General features: G+C 45.1%; 1 protein-coding gene across 1 annotated transcript in view; it reads left to right on the top strand.

Moving 5' to 3' along the window:
- Window positions 1-15624, top strand: part of LOC144790816 (guanylate cyclase soluble subunit beta-2-like) — a 449936-nt gene that overhangs the window by 407196 nt on the left and 27116 nt on the right. Inside the window, exon 13 of the mRNA XM_078665492.1 lies at window positions 8073-8227. Within this exon, the coding sequence (XP_078521618.1) occupies window positions 8073-8227 (155 nt within the window). The remainder of the gene's footprint in view (window positions 1-8072; window positions 8228-15624) is intronic.

The following is a 15624-nucleotide window of genomic DNA, read 5'->3' as shown; positions in this document are numbered from 1 at the left end:
GTTGGACTGGGAAGCATGTTGCTATAGTGTGGAACTGTATAATGCTCTTTAACATACTACTGCTGCAGCTGTAGAATCAGATGTTAGTCACTTAGGAGTTAAGCCAACTTTGAAAGATTGGAGATGGCAGTGGTCTTCTATAGCGCAGCAGAAATCTGGTCCTCAATATATGCTTAGTTTCTTGCTGCCTCCACTGGCAATCCAGGGTAAGCAAATTCAGTAGGAGAGGTCCTAGAGTTGACTGTTTGGCACCAGGAGCAAGATCTGTGTTTTATTTGCATTGAGGCATAAATGGCTGGCAAACATTCAGGGACAGTATCATGATGCCATTTTCTGTGCTGTGCAAGTGTAATGGGGTCTATAACCTTCTGTTTGGTATCTTCAATGCATACATTAACTTGAAAAATCCCCAAGTTACTGCATGTTTTGCTGAGAGCAGACCTCAGACGAAGAACGATACACTCAATGGTATGCCCCACCACACCTCTCAAGCTAGATGAAAGCCGTCTAATGTTTTGCAGATAGTGAGAACCGAAATTGAATTTCTTGCCTACCAGACAGCCTTGGCTAGCCATAGATAAAAGCCTCTCGTGGACTATGTCAAAACTGGCAGTGGGCTTAGCGCTCTCACATTACTTACCATTGGTTGGCTTTACTGTTACCCTCATTTACTTGCTTCCTATTAGATGGCCTGCCTTTCTCTTCTTGTGTTTGTCCCGCTCCTCAAGCATATCCTCTTTAGCATCCTTTGATTGGACGGCTTGTATTCTTCCATTGCTCAGATTCAGAGAACAACCTTTCTTGGGAGGAGACCTTTAGGAATCGATTTGGTTTTGAGGCCTAAAACGTGCACGCATTGCATTGTTTTGAATGGCAACGCGTGCACGTTTGGCGATTCCCTTGTGGGAGCGAGCTTTGAAACCATCTGTTTGTAATTAACATATGGTTTCAAAGCTTGCTCCCGCAAAGGAAACAGGCGCAGGCCCTCTCCTCTCTCCCCTCCCCCTGCTGCCTCCTCCTCTCCTCTTCAAACTTGTGAGGCACGCACGCTTGTTTTTTGTAGGCAGTTCGCAGTGCTCACAAGCAAACCCGAGCTTCATCTTCTGGAAAAGAGATTATTTTGCTCTTCATTTGCCTATCTCTGTCTCAAGGCTGTTCAGTTGTCAGGCTGCGGGGCACGCTGTCCCCTGCCTGTCCTTGCTGCTACTGTATCCTCTGGCAAATCCGCAGAAGCCACAAGCCACCCTGCCAATCCTGGCATCAGTGCTATGTACTGCCATATGCCAGGGTGAGAGGTGAGGGAACCGCACAGCTGTTCAAATCAGCATCCATGCCTGGGACCAGTTTGCGTGCCAGGCTGGTGCCTTCACGGCAGCCTCCAGCTGTCTGTGGTGGGTGCACCCCAAACTGACTCCGCGTGCACATCCCCATCGATACGTTCTCACCGGACTCCAGCTTATCTCTGTGGGGCCCTGGCTGGCATCATCTCTACTGCACCATGATTGGCATTTTCCTCTGGAAACAAACTGCTCGGCTGCAATGCCCAGAGTGCGAGTGCCCTGGTTGGCATGCCCCCACTTGGCGTGACAGGCATCTTTGCCAACAGCTGGTACATCACGGCAGGGGCATGAATGGCACATTCCACAGCGCTGGCCTTCACCACCAGCTTCTAAGAGACACAATGCCCCTCTGGCCTCATCCAAGAGGGCGGAGAACCGCCAGGGAGACCTTGTGAGGGTTTCACTAGTGTGTGACGAGCAGAGAATGACGGAAGCGTCGAAGGATAGCGCCGCCTGCTGTCCTAGCCAGCTCCAGTTCACACAGCCATTAATCACACACAGGCCTAGTAGGTGCCAGGCCCAAAGACACGGCCAAGCTCTACAGAAGATTGGATGGGTGGGTGAGGGGAGGGGGAGGTATGAGAAAACAGCAATGTTATAGTCAATACATGGACAATGTTCAAGCAGAATACTTACTCAGGAGTGTTCGTTAATTACTTGACAAAACAAGCACACTGTAAAAATGCACAAAAGGAAAACAAGCATTGACATAGCCAATAGGTCTCGTCTTTGGGACCTTATAAGTGTTTAGGTATGCAGCACAATATCCTTGGTGCATCAACATCAACTGTTGCATGGCTAATTACTTATAAGGTCCCACAGCCGAGAACTATTGGCTATGCCAATGCTTGTTTTTTTGCTCATCTCTCCATTATAGTTAGGCTTTCCGGAATTCGGTTAAAACCGACTGTTCACGACAATACCCTACCGAATGAAAATCAGCTGACCCGGTTTAAACCGAGTCTCACTGATTGTCATTGTTGTTGCGCCACTTGGCCGCTTGATGGAGCCAACGCCATACAAATCATTGGCCTGCCTGTAGTGTCTGGCACGGAGGTGTCCGGAGAAAACACTGCTTCTGCAAATGGGCAGCCGAGGTGTGAATGGCCCAAGGGCCAGAGTAACACCAGGCCCATTGCCTGACTCACGTGGGGGGGGGAAGAGCTGTTGTGGTCTGCGTCTTACTACAGACGGCTGCACCCGAGTACTTCACAGGTCTTTCAAAAGACCATTTACTTAACGAGGCTTTGTTAATAAAGTAGTGGGCGACGGGGGACGGGCACCGGAGAAAGAGGCGGCACGCTCAAGTTTCTTGCTTGTTAGTTCTCGCCTAGCGCAGCCCTCCAGGCGCCTACCACAATCCCTCTAGTCTATTACTGCCTTCCTTGATGGTGTTGAACCCTGATGTGTGTGGCCCTCACTGCACCGACTATACATGCACAGTTTAGTCTATGCTTGCAAGAGTGCTCAGTAAATATATTAAATGTTCACCTAGAAGCGCCTCTGCAGCATTGCTTTTGCCATTTTGACAGCTCATGTCACACTGTGTGGGAGTCGGGGACTTTTACCGAGCTTTTCCGAAGTCTGGTCAGGATATTATTAAACAGCATTTTCGGAGTTCTGCTCTCGATGTCACCCCCACTCTCTCGCAGCTTGGCTCTCGATGTGGCCATACTGACTCACAGCTCTGCTCTCAATGTAGGTATTTCCTCTAGTTTCTGCCCTGGGATTAGCCAGTCTTTTTCAAGAGCTAAATAATCATGGACGAAATGCAATGGCTAACTGCAAAATCTGAAGAGGGGGTAGAAACTGAAGCAATGTTTTCGTTCCAGGTAATACACAGGACCATGTAACGTAAGATTAGGGTTTACATTCGTTATATATACTCCATTAACTAGACACCTAGATAATAGTGGCCTACTCTGGACAAGCACTAGATAGCACAATATACAGATCCTGAGAATCTATAACGGAGTCATGCTTTAGACCTCACATTTCCTCCAATGTCTATTACTGCCTTCCTTGATGGCGTTGAACCCCGACGTGTGTGGCCCTCACGGTGAACAACACTTACAACACAACTTTTACATCGCAGAGCCTTTACAACGCAACCATTACAACGCAAACTATTACAATGCATTGCTCTGGGGGGCGCTCTAGGATAGGAAATAGGTTAATTTACTATCCAATAACCTTCCCTAGTGTCCACGGGGACTGGAGTTGGAATAGTAAATTAAACTATTCACTATCCAGCGGCCAAAAGCACTATGCGTTGTAATGGACTGCGTTGTAATACTTACGTTGTAAAGGCATGCGATGTAAATGCATGCGTTGTAACGTCATACATCCGGCCCTCACTGCACCGACTATACTTGCACAGTTTGGTCTATGCTTGCAAGAGTGCACTGCTCAGTAAATATAATAAACCTAGAAGCGCCTCTGGTTTTGCTCTGAGCATACCGTGGCCGCGCCGCCATAACTGGAACCACACTGCAGCATTGCTTTTGCCATTTTGACAGCCCATGTCACACTGTGTGGGAGTCGGGGACTTTTACCGAGCTCGGGCAGATGTATTTCTAAGTCTTTGGCGCTGTTTTTTCTTTTCACTATTGCTGAGTTTTCTTTCACCTACTCAGACAACTGGGCCAGGGGCTCGTGCGGGGAAGATCCTGTGTAAGTGGAGCTGCTCCTGACAGTGACTCACGGCGCGCGTTAGATGCAATAAAAACAATGTGCAAGCCCTTCCAATGAAGCTGTTCAGGGTGCTCATGAAAACACATGGCATTTGTCCAGGGCAGGTCTGTTGTGCCTTTGAGGTATGTGCAGTACTTAGTACTTTTGTTTTCCAAAAGCAAGGTCTCTCCAGTCTAAAGGTCGGAATATTTTTAAAGATGAATGTCTGTTAATATATTTCTATGAACGGTTGATTAAACTAGCCTTTGATAGCAGAACTATGTAATTCTTGGAGGTCACCGTGTTTCATAAATCCTAGATTGACTGATTTTTGTGAGGAGGTAGCAGTCTTTTTAAGGCCCCTATTGTCCGTCATATAGATATTTTTGGGTGGAATGAGCAGGCATTGTACAGCGCCATGAGGTACTCCACTCTCCTTTGAGTGCACTGCTTAGCTTGTTGAAAACTAGAAGTCCTCAGGGTCACAGTTTAAAAAAAAAGACGTTCCTGTTCATCAGCAGCCAGACGTAAATTGACCCAGTGATAAGAACTTGGGGGCAGATTTACAAGCCCCTTGCGCCACTTTTGCTTCACTTTCCCCATGTTAAAAATGACACAAAAGTGGCGCACATGCCTTGTAAATAAGCCCCTTGAAGTATAGGGCTCAATTTCCAGATCTGTTTAACATTGAGATAATTTAGCTCCAGTGTTGTATCCCTGATTTGGAGCTTTAAAGGTTTGAGTCCTTACTTTTAAACACTGGAGAACACTAGCCCAAAAGGCACTGTTTTGAACCCATTAAAGCTCTGTGCATGAGGTCCATTTGTTGACAGACGTGCCTCGCATCTCTACATCTCGCTTCATCAGTTTCTGGACATTTCGTTTGCTGGTCAATTATGGTGGTAATAGTCAGTGTCAGAGCTCCTTGAGGTTATCTTATTGTGTGCAGCCATTTCTTAATGAGCTTGTTTCCACCCAGTGACTTCCTTTTTTTGGCATGCTGTAGGCATCCGCGTGTCATATGGATTGTCTTAATAGAATTAAGTAACACTTACATAAGGGCCAATGATGTTTTCGCCACGCCTTTTGGGGATACGGTCTGACACCTGTTCACTTTACGCTCTTTTATTTCCAAGAACTGGGTGTCCATGTGCCATCTCGCGCTGATACAATGACGTAGTGCACGTTTGCTGCTTAAATTAATAATGCGGGACAGGAAAGGTTGGTCATGTAAGATGGTTGCCTCGTCGGAATTGGCTTTGTAAGGGGTTCGCTGTAAAACTGTTTGTCTAAAACCATACATCGTGGCTATCAGCATGCAGCACGATACCTGTAGCAGTCCTGGATTCTACATTTTCCCTGCTTAGGATATTTACTTCTATCCATCTGAGGAAACGCTTGCTGGGGAAATTTCGTGCCACACATGAATTTAACCAATTGCTGTCACTGAAATGCCAGCAGCACAACATACTCGATGTGTCAAAGTTTTTATTACGATTTTATTGTATAGCTAGGTGTGAAAGCACATTCAGGGGAAACTCGCAATGAATTTTTGACTAATGAAGTGTCCTAAAGGGTGTTGGTAACAAATAGCACTATTCCCACCATTACACATCAGCTTTTTCCTTTACTTGTGGTTCAGAGAGCCTTTGTGGGCTCGTTACAGTTGCACCTATTGTAATAATAATAATGCGCTATCTAAGTTCCCTCTGTAGATTACTTCAATTGATGTGGTCCATAATCTGCTTGAGCCATAAATCAGTATAACCAGAGACTGAAGGGCTATAACATTCCAACCGCTAAGGATGCAGTGTTGCACAATAAAAAGGAAAACAAGACACAATACTCATATCAACTGGCTTCTTCCATTCTAAACTACGGGGGAAAAATCCATTCTAGAGTCAGAAATTAGCTGTACAAGCCCTCATTCTGTCAAGCATCGATTATCGTAATAGCCTCTATCTTAGCATTTCAAATGGTGGGCTGTCCAAAATACAGGTAGTACAGAATTCAGTCGTCCAGTTAATACTTGGTTTGAGGAGACAGGAGCATGTGTCTGTTTTCACTCATAGATTACATTGGCTCCCTACTGAGAAGGATTTCATTTGAGTCTGCCATGTTTCTTATGCAATACATGGAAGAGAGCCCCTTTCCCGACAAACTTTCACCTGTAGCAACCTAATTGCCGACCCCGCTCATAACCTTGTGCTCCTCAAGGTGAGACCTATTGGCTATGCCAATGCTTGTTTTTTAAATGTGCCCGATTCCCCGTCTTCATTGAACTGCAAACTCAAACTACGCAACTGATGTTTACCAAGTCCTTAATCAGAGTTGGTAGGCTACCAGAAACATGCTTAAGAAGCAGACACTGCACTAGTCAGGTGACCATGTCCTTCGTGGAGTGCAACGCTCTCTGAGCTGAAGAGGGGTAGTGACTCTGGAACACAGACTGTAACTTCCAACTTGCTAAGCGACCAATTCATGGTTTCATTTAAAACAAGCATTTGAAATGCAATAGGTTTCGCTTTTACACGAGTTTGAGCTATTGACATTGCAAATAACAATGCCTTTTATTTTTGTTTTTGTTTTTAAAACATAAATAAAAGGCTTTGCCATTTACAATGCCAATAGCTTAAACTCGCATAAATGCGAAACATATTGCATTGCAAATGCTTGTTAAATCTGAGCTGCAGCATCAAAGGACAATGGACTGTATTTCATGACTGTATTAAGCTTCTGAAATGTAGAGCAGTATACAATTTCTGAAGAAAAATGGGAAAAGCAATAATAAAAGTAAAGCGTTCCATAAACACCGGTAAAACACTGTTTCAATTGTTTTTTTATGGCACGAAAATGAGTAACCACTAAAAAGCACTGTTTTTTGAGGTATTGAAATCCCTGGAAAACACTGAGAAAACACCACCAGAATTTCCCAAAAATAAAAACTGAAAACAGGAAAGCCTAATTATAGTGTATGTGGTTTGTAGCTCCCTCCCTCGTGTGTTGGGTGCCCCAAATACCTCACTCCCCCATGTGTTGCTCCCTCATCTTCCCACCAAGCTTTCTTGCTTTCTTCGCCCCTCCCTGTCACTTGTAAAGAAAAACATTTTTCTCGCTTCCCACTGGCTCAGTCTGCATCATTTGTCCCCTGCCTCCCCGTTGCTTCCTCCCATTCCGTCTCCCCGCCCACTTCTCTATTAATCCACTAACCCCTCATGGAGTGTAACATTTTTTTAGGAGGGACCTGCAGCTCCCATTGCCTGCTGGGCTGCTCCACAGTGTACAAAGCGCTTTGCTGTCACATAAGTACATTTTTTATTTACTGATCCTGATTAGTTTCATCATCATGGCTTCTTGGATTTGTAAATAAATTAAAAAAAATAGCATTCATGACATTCCTAAGGCATATTCATTAGGGATAGGTGTAACTTGTGTAATTTGCTGAACTACTGTAAAATTACAAGATTCTGTATAATTACCCACGAAGAGTAGTTCAGGATTTATCTCTATTTTCACAGCTCAAAAATGACCTCTCATGTTCAAAATAGTCCTAAGGATGCATTTTGCTCTAAGAAAAAGAGGTCAATGCAACAGAACATGAAGAGTAGCACGATTTTCCCCCAAATTCATCCTGGAGTTCAGCTCTATTTTCTTAACACAAAGCTCACCCTCACGTCCGAAATTGATGCAAAGATGCTAATAGTGCTAAATGCAAAAGAAGACCTCTCGCTAAATGCCTAGTTTCTGTGCTTATTTTCAACCCAAATTACTCTTAATTACACAAGCGGGCGTAATTGCGTAAATAATTGTAATTGCATGTCAAAGTGCAACGTTAAATTACTGAAATTAATCGGATTACTCCGGCGTAAACAAAATTACTCCCAGGCCTAATGTGTATGTCACTATATTGCAAAGGTGTAAGTGGTCCTTGGAAGCCTGATTATTTCCTCACCCTGTATTGAGCAAATCAATGATGCTGTCAAGTATTTGTATAGAGAAATGCTATATTAAATTTGCCATGAAAGTCAGCTCTTAACTTCTGTTCTCTTCTTTGCAAAGATTAGGGTTGGGATACACACCGGCCCAGTATTAGCGGGAGTGGTTGGAGAGAAGATGCCTCGATACTGCCTGTTTGGTGATACAGTGAATACTGCATCTCGGATGGAAAGTCATGGGTTGCCGAACAAAATACACCTCAGTCCAAGTGTTCATAAGTAAGTAGTGTACTTGTAGATAAGGCCATCTGTATGAAGAGTGTGTTTGCTAAAACTAACAGGGTATGGGAAGGGCAGGATTCAAGTGCTGCAAACTTACTAGATGGGAACTACATATAAAATAATTGATCTAGTTTGATCCACGCAAATCTAACCTTTATCACACAGTTTACTGTGTCGACAATTATGAAATAGCTCCCTGACATTAACACAGCACTGGCCCATATATTTCTGTAGGTCAGCCGCATTATTGTGAATTCCTAAAGGTCTTTCCATAGGCAGCATTGCGTCAGCACACGTAAACAGATCACCCTATATCTGGGCATTCCACAGTGATCACAGGCGCATTTTGGAATTTATGATAAGAAAAGTATAGGATATGAATGGTTGACCCTCTTCTATAGCTATTAAAAAATATGTTACTATGCTGATACTCTTCATTCCAGGTGGTGTATCACAGAATTTGTGAAATTAATTGAGTAAATCAAATTGTTTTATTAAGGGCCTTATTATGAGATTGGCAGTCCTTCTGTCGGTCTGCCACCACCGCACCAACAGGAGAACCGTCAAGCCCGTTGAGCGCTTGCCAGATTAAAACTGTAATCCATGGCAGGCGGGAGGTGCTACTGTGGTCTCATGGCAGCCGCTGTATAAGCTAATAGGTGAGCCTTAACTACAGACACTGATGTGACAGCTCCTGCAGCACATTCCTGCTATGTGTGGCATGCATGCCACACTGTGCAGCAACTGGGGTGAAATTCCAGGGGTGCACAACATGTGCCCTCCGCATGCACCCCCAGGCCCAGGAGAGACAATGGGCCCTGTTAGGGCCCCATTAGGTGCCTCCCTTCTGGTGTGCAACCGCCGTGGGATGCTTGATCCCCCGCGTACACAGTGGTCCTGTGGCGGTCTGACCATCACACTCTGAATACTGCAGGCGGACCCGCAGTGGTGGCGATGGTCAGACTGCCACCGCAAGTACAGTGGTCCTGTGGACTGCCATACTCGTAATAAGGCCCTAACTGTCTTTTTGTATAGCTCAATGATCACACATTACTAGTTCTCTGAGTGCAATTGTGGGATTTAGTGAGATTGGACTTTACATGTGTTGCCTTCTTTAGACATATGTTAGTAGTTCAATGCCAGTTATGTTGCCAAACTGTTTGTTAGCCTATCAGGGAGTAGGTCTGCTTGTGTTTTTGTTGGTGGGTGGGTGGAAGGTGTTACAAGATTGCGAAGAGGGTTTTGTGACTATTCCCATTAGCCCACGTCTGTGATGAATTGGAAGTTGCGGTGGGAATAATAGTAGGGCCTCATTCACTGATGTTTGAGCGGGTACATGCATAATGCAGCACAATTTAGCACTGCAAACATAGGCCTTTAAAATGGTAAGCAAATTGACACACCCAAATTTTGCATTACATGGCATGAGCAGCCACACAAAACTTTAGTTTATTATGGCCTAAGTCGATTTCCTTGACCACACTCCATGACTTTCTTTACACTGTGTGCAATGGGTAACCCCATCAGAGGAGCTCAGAATGGTGGATTTAGACTTTCATGCTTTTTCCTGAGCGTAAATTATCACCCACGGTCCTGTGAATGTGTTAAGTCAATCTAACATTTGTGTTTGCATGTGTTTGTGTCTGTGTGTGCATGAGTGTGTATTTTGAATATCTTGACTATGAAATAAATAATACCAGCATTTGTAAAGCGCACAGCTACTTCTGGAGAGGTGTCCCGTCGCTGGGGCCGTCGGGAAGATTAAGCGCGCTATTGCCCAGAATCATATGGTGCTGGGCTAACCTGCCTCCGGCGATTGAACAGTGAACCCCGTGATCCAGAGTCAGGCACCCTGGCCGCTGCACCACATCTCTTCCACCTCTTCTTGCTGTGATCCTTAATCTGGTCAGTGAGATATACAACAGGCATATCACGTTAATTACCGAAAGGGATAAGTGCATTGCAATATTTTAGAACAGATAGGTCATTGAGTGTGTAGCAGCAGAGATCTGTGTTTCTTATATAGGGATGTGTTTATATTGATGATGGGTGCGGTATGATGGACAAGTTATATTATATTGCAGTACCCTGTATGGTGTAGTGTTTGCACTTGCAAAACAACCTTAGTGAGGATGAGTGTCAATGTTGATCCAATAATATAATGTGGTTATAAGAATTATAAGTGGTGTCGCTTGGTTATTTAATAATTTGGGTGTGAAAAATGCTATGCACTGTACAGTGGGATATTATGAAGTGAATAGTTTGTGGTGAGTGCTGTTCATTGTGATTTTCATGATTCAACAGTGGTTGGTGAGGTTTAGTGAGTAGTGTAATGTGAGGTGATGTGTATAGTGTGGTGTGGTGATGGTAGGAGGAGGTGTGACATCTCAAGACACTGGGTGGTTGAAAGTGATGTGTAGTGTGGTAGTGCAGTGTACTAGATGATATGAGGCAATATGGTGTGTAATGATGCATTTTGGTGTGAACACATGGTTGTGTTCAATTGATATTATTTGTAGTTGATTCTTGGGTGTAGTGTTGAGATATACCGTGATATGTTTTTATGCTGTGTAGAGTGAATGGCATTGTGTTGGAATGTATATTATATGGTTTTGTGACTTGAAGTAAAGTGAAATGCATCACTAAGTGGCCTGGTCTGGTTTGCTGTTTTGTGCCATTGACTGTTTTATGGCCATGTCGGAGGGATGGGCGGAAATGGAAACTAGGAGGCCGAAGTGAGGGTTGAATTGTGCGTTTTATTGAAAGAACAGAACAGAGAAATGTCCGATGATGGTCAGGTGGTTAGGATGGTTTACACTGGTAGTTGCAGGGTACGTTGTCGGTGTCCTTCTCTTCCTTCCCTCTTCTTGTGGGGTAATCACCATCCCGGAAATCCAAGGCTCAAAAGAAAGAAAGAGCGGTCAGCGAACTGTATAATGCATTTAAGGAGTTGTACCGTCACCACACCCGAAGTGAATCAACAAGAGACTTGTAGAAATTAGGAAAGCTACTAGCCCTATTATCATTCTTGAAGGACTAGAGGCGGCTGAGTTATGGTTCCCCTGTCACTACCGCCGTTTGGGGTTGAAACATAGACTCTTATCGACAGCAAAGAAAATGTTCAAAAAGGGTAGAGACCGCTTCAAATCGTAGTCTGGTAGAATTACGGTGTGAGGACAAGGGTTTAGTGAGGGGTTTTAGGTACAGGAGTTGGGCCAGTGAGCATACAGCGAAAGCGAAGCCCTGTGCCCCTACCCGGTGTTCCCGCCCCCCCTCCCTTCTCCCCACAGTCACTCACCGCGTCTGCCGCAACTCTCCAGAGTTGCGGCGGCCTTTCAGCAACCTCCGGGGGCATCCACCAGTCCTCCGACCAGCACTCCACGTCCTCCACGTCAGCGTCTTCTTCTGTCGTGGTTCCTGGGAGCTTCTTCTCGGCCCGTAGATCCTTCTCCTCCAACTCCGTGGCGTCTTCCGGGTTCGTGCTCGTCCTCTCTGTCGGCTTCCACCCCCATAAAGGGGTTAGTCCCGCCTCCTCTGGTGAGCCGCTGTTTTCCCATTGGGTCGTCTTGCCTTCATTTTCTTCTGCTTCCTGTACAGAGGAGGGAGGGCCTGAGGTTAACCCTTGTGTTTCCAGATCAAGGTGTGGAGGAAACACGGTCGAAAGAGGTGAGCCCGTATCCTCCGGTGACTCCTTTTTACAGGTCACCTATCCTGTGTGGACCAAGAAGTCTATTTATATCTGGCTGGTACAGATATTGTGTCGCAATGGTGACAGTATCTATACCGCCAAGATCATGGTATGCATGCCTGATTTAGAGGCAGGCAGATCATAGGTTTAATCACAGTGGAGCCTACTCTGTCTCTGTGGTGGTTAAACCCCACTGTTGGCCCTGTGGAGTAAGGGCTGCCGGAGGCAGAACTGTAATTCTGCCCACCTGCTTTAGATGGGTGAAATTACCTGTCATTTGCACTGCCCATCACAGCCAGAAACACTCCAGCAGTGGAAAAGCCAGTCAGACTCAATGTGCTCATTTATCATGCTGAATGAATCCTGACTTCCAGAAAGGTTTCCAAGTCCGAACATAGAGAACTGCACCTGGGACCAATGCCGAGCAGCACGCTGACCACGACATCATCCTGCGCCTGGACTTTGGACTTTTCCTGATGGAGTTTTTCGCCCGTTGACCTCAAGAGCCTCAAACTTCCTGCTGGAGTTGGGGCTCCCACCCAGGTACTGCACTTCAGTTGGCTGCCGTTGACAAACCTTTCCTCAGATTCAGCCTGCACCCTGACCCACAGACAACCTTGTGGACAAGGACTTTTCTCCAAAAAAATGACTAAGTCAGAAGGTAAAATCCGTATTTGTAATGTAAATCCGTATTTGTAAAGTGCAAAGTACTCACCCTTATGGGTCTCGAGGCGCTGGGGGCCATCGTGGAAATAAAGTGAGCTAATGCCCAGAGTCACATGTAAGCTTTCCACTGGGACAAACTTGGTCCCTGTATCCATTGTGCATGCCATACCGTCACCCTTAACTTTTGACTTTGACCCAGTCTAGCCCGACCAGATACCCACTGTTGGCACTTGATATGTTTAAAGTACATACAATAATGTGGCATTCTGTGGTGTTAAAGTGGATGGAGTATTGTGTTATTATTTGGTTTATTGACTATATATTAGAGGGGAAAGTGTGCTGAGGTATATGGAATGGTGTTAGACCTGGCAGCCTTAGGGCGTTCTACCCACAACTTTTTGCTGACTCCCTCCACATGTCTGAACTTGATTTTGGTGGTTTTAGGACTCAACACTTTACAACTGCTAACCGGTGCTAACTTGCATATGCTCTCTCCCTTAAACATTTTATGATTGACTTACACTTGTTTGGTATAGTTAATTTACCTATAAGTCCCCTGTAATGTGCTATACCATATACCCTGGGCCTGTAAATAAATGCTACTATTGGGCCTTCGGCGCTGATTGTGCCACCAGCACAAGTAGCCTTTCTAACCTGCCTCAGGCCTGCCAATGCAGGACCTGTGTATGCAGTTTACTGCCTCTTCGACTTGGCTTTTAAAACTACTTACCAAGCCTTAAACTCCCTTTTTATTACATATGTCACCCCTAAGGAAGACTCTTGGTAACCCAGGGGCAGGATGCTATGTACAAAAACAGATAGGACATTTGCTTTTATGTTTTACATGTCCTGGTAGTGACAAGCAACCTATTTAATTTTTCACCACTGTGAGGCCTACTCCTCTAGCATTGGAAATTCCTTAATACAGTTTTAAGCAGTAATTTCTGATCAGATAGGAGTAGATTTTCATGTTTTATGTTTTGTATGTCTTGATACATCGTCTTTACTTGTGAAGTTGGATTTAAGATTACCATTTTAGGAATGCCACTTTTAGAAAGTGGACATTTCTTGACTCTTGGCTCTTTTGTGCCTTTAAACCTGTCTCCAATACACTTCTGGGTAGGGTGACTGCTACACTTTGTGCATTCTCTCCACACCGCCCAAAATACAGGAAGGTGAGGCTCATCAACATTCTAAGCACTCATCTGCATTCATCATCATTCTGAATGGTCTTCCTGGACAGGGAGGAATGGGAGGGGCTGACACTTACACTTCAATAAGTTGTGACCTGTCTACACACAAAGCACCGATTTACCCACACAGAGTTAGCCTGGCAGACAGGACTGAGCTGAAAGAGATTGTGTGCACATCAAAAGCCAGCCTTTGATGTCACCTCCACTTCAAAGGCACTATTGGGTATAGGTACTGGGTCCCTGACCACACAAATCAGACATTTTAGGACTTACACCTGAACCTCTGTCAGAAGAACTACTGTTCTGCTCAAAGGACTCAACTGGGCTGCTGATCTGAAAGGCCTGGTTTTCCGTTGGTTGACCTGCTGATCTCAGACTCTGCTGTAGGAGAGCTGGACTCTGCTTTCTTCCAAGTGATCTCCAAGGGCTTGTTTGCTTGCCTCCCGTTGCTTGAAACTCAAGGATATCAAAGTCTTTACCACTGCTCCTGTCCCTGGCTCACTGGAATGACCCAAAAATACTTACAACATAGATTTTGACACATCAACCCGGTTGCAGGAGTAAAATCTGTGCATCGCTTCAGAACCAGTGCTTTGACTCCAGAGGTCGATGCATCGGACAGCGTATTGCTGCTGCTTCAGCTTGGTGAGATCGATGCATCCCCTCGACTGTGTGGCAGAATCTGGTGCATCGCTCAACACCTCTTGACTCCGGCATCAGTCTTTAAAACTAACGTATCGCCTTCACAGTGTGGAGAAGATTGACACATCTCGCTGCTTGCAACCGGAAAAGGTACTTTGTTTACCGGGGTCTGTTTGGCTCCTGTAGCCGGCAGTTTGACTTAGCCCCGGTCCAGCGTGACCTAAAGTAACCTTTCAGTGCTACTTGCTTCTTGGCACTTTACTGCATTTATTTCTTCAAAATTCAATATCTCAACTTCTACTCATTGGATTTGTGTCATTTTGATCTTATTTAGCTCAGATGAATATTTTCTATTTTTCTAAACTGCTGTCTAAACTGCTGTGGAGTCTTTTGTGGTGTTTTCACTGTGTTATTGTATATAGTATTTCACAGATATATTACACATTGTCTTCTAAGCTAAGCCTGCCTGCTTTGCTCCAAGCTACAAGAGGGTGAGCATAGGATAATTTAGATTATGTTTCACTTTAGATATCTATTTCTGCTTTTGCTAATTTGCAACCATGCTTGGGGTCCTTTCTAATGGAGCCACCAACATTCTAAATGACATCAACTCAAGAGTGTTCCACAGGTGAAGGGGTCGAAAGCATGTAAAACATAATAACCAGGATACTACGGACTCATTCGACCTGACTGATCTTGGCTGATATACAGGGACGCAGCTCAAAGAGTTCTGCCAGGAGTGGGTGGTGGTTTGAAGGGAAAGTGCCACAAAGGCAGATTTTAAGAAAGCCATACGAGAATGTGGCAAGGCCCACTGAGTGGGGTTGATGAATGGTGAGATTGGAGCTGGCTGAGGGGTTTCCAACAGGACTAACTGAGGATGGGGAGAGCCCCGGTGTCACTAGACTGGTTATCTACATGGCCCCAGGTAGCAGTGTGTCTTCCAGGGGCATGTCCTCTGAAGAGTTGGAGGACAGAAGTGAAGAGAGGATGCTGAAATTAGAACTTGCCAGACAGGACAAGGAGCAAGTCCTAGCCCTTACCATATTGGTAAAAGAGCAGGTGCTTTGCCAAATTGGAAACCAAGCACGCCCTGACTGAGAAGAAACTAGCCATGCAAGCAATAAAGATAGCCCATGAGCTGAGCCTCAAATAATTGGATATTCGAACCCTACAAATAGGGTCTAATGGCAGCAATGGTGGCA

Source organism: Lissotriton helveticus, chromosome 11 (assembly GCF_964261635.1).
Source record: "Lissotriton helveticus chromosome 11, aLisHel1.1, whole genome shotgun sequence".
Taxonomy (NCBI): Eukaryota; Metazoa; Chordata; class Amphibia; order Caudata; family Salamandridae; genus Lissotriton; species Lissotriton helveticus.
This window is presented reverse-complemented; position numbering and strand designations above follow the sequence as displayed.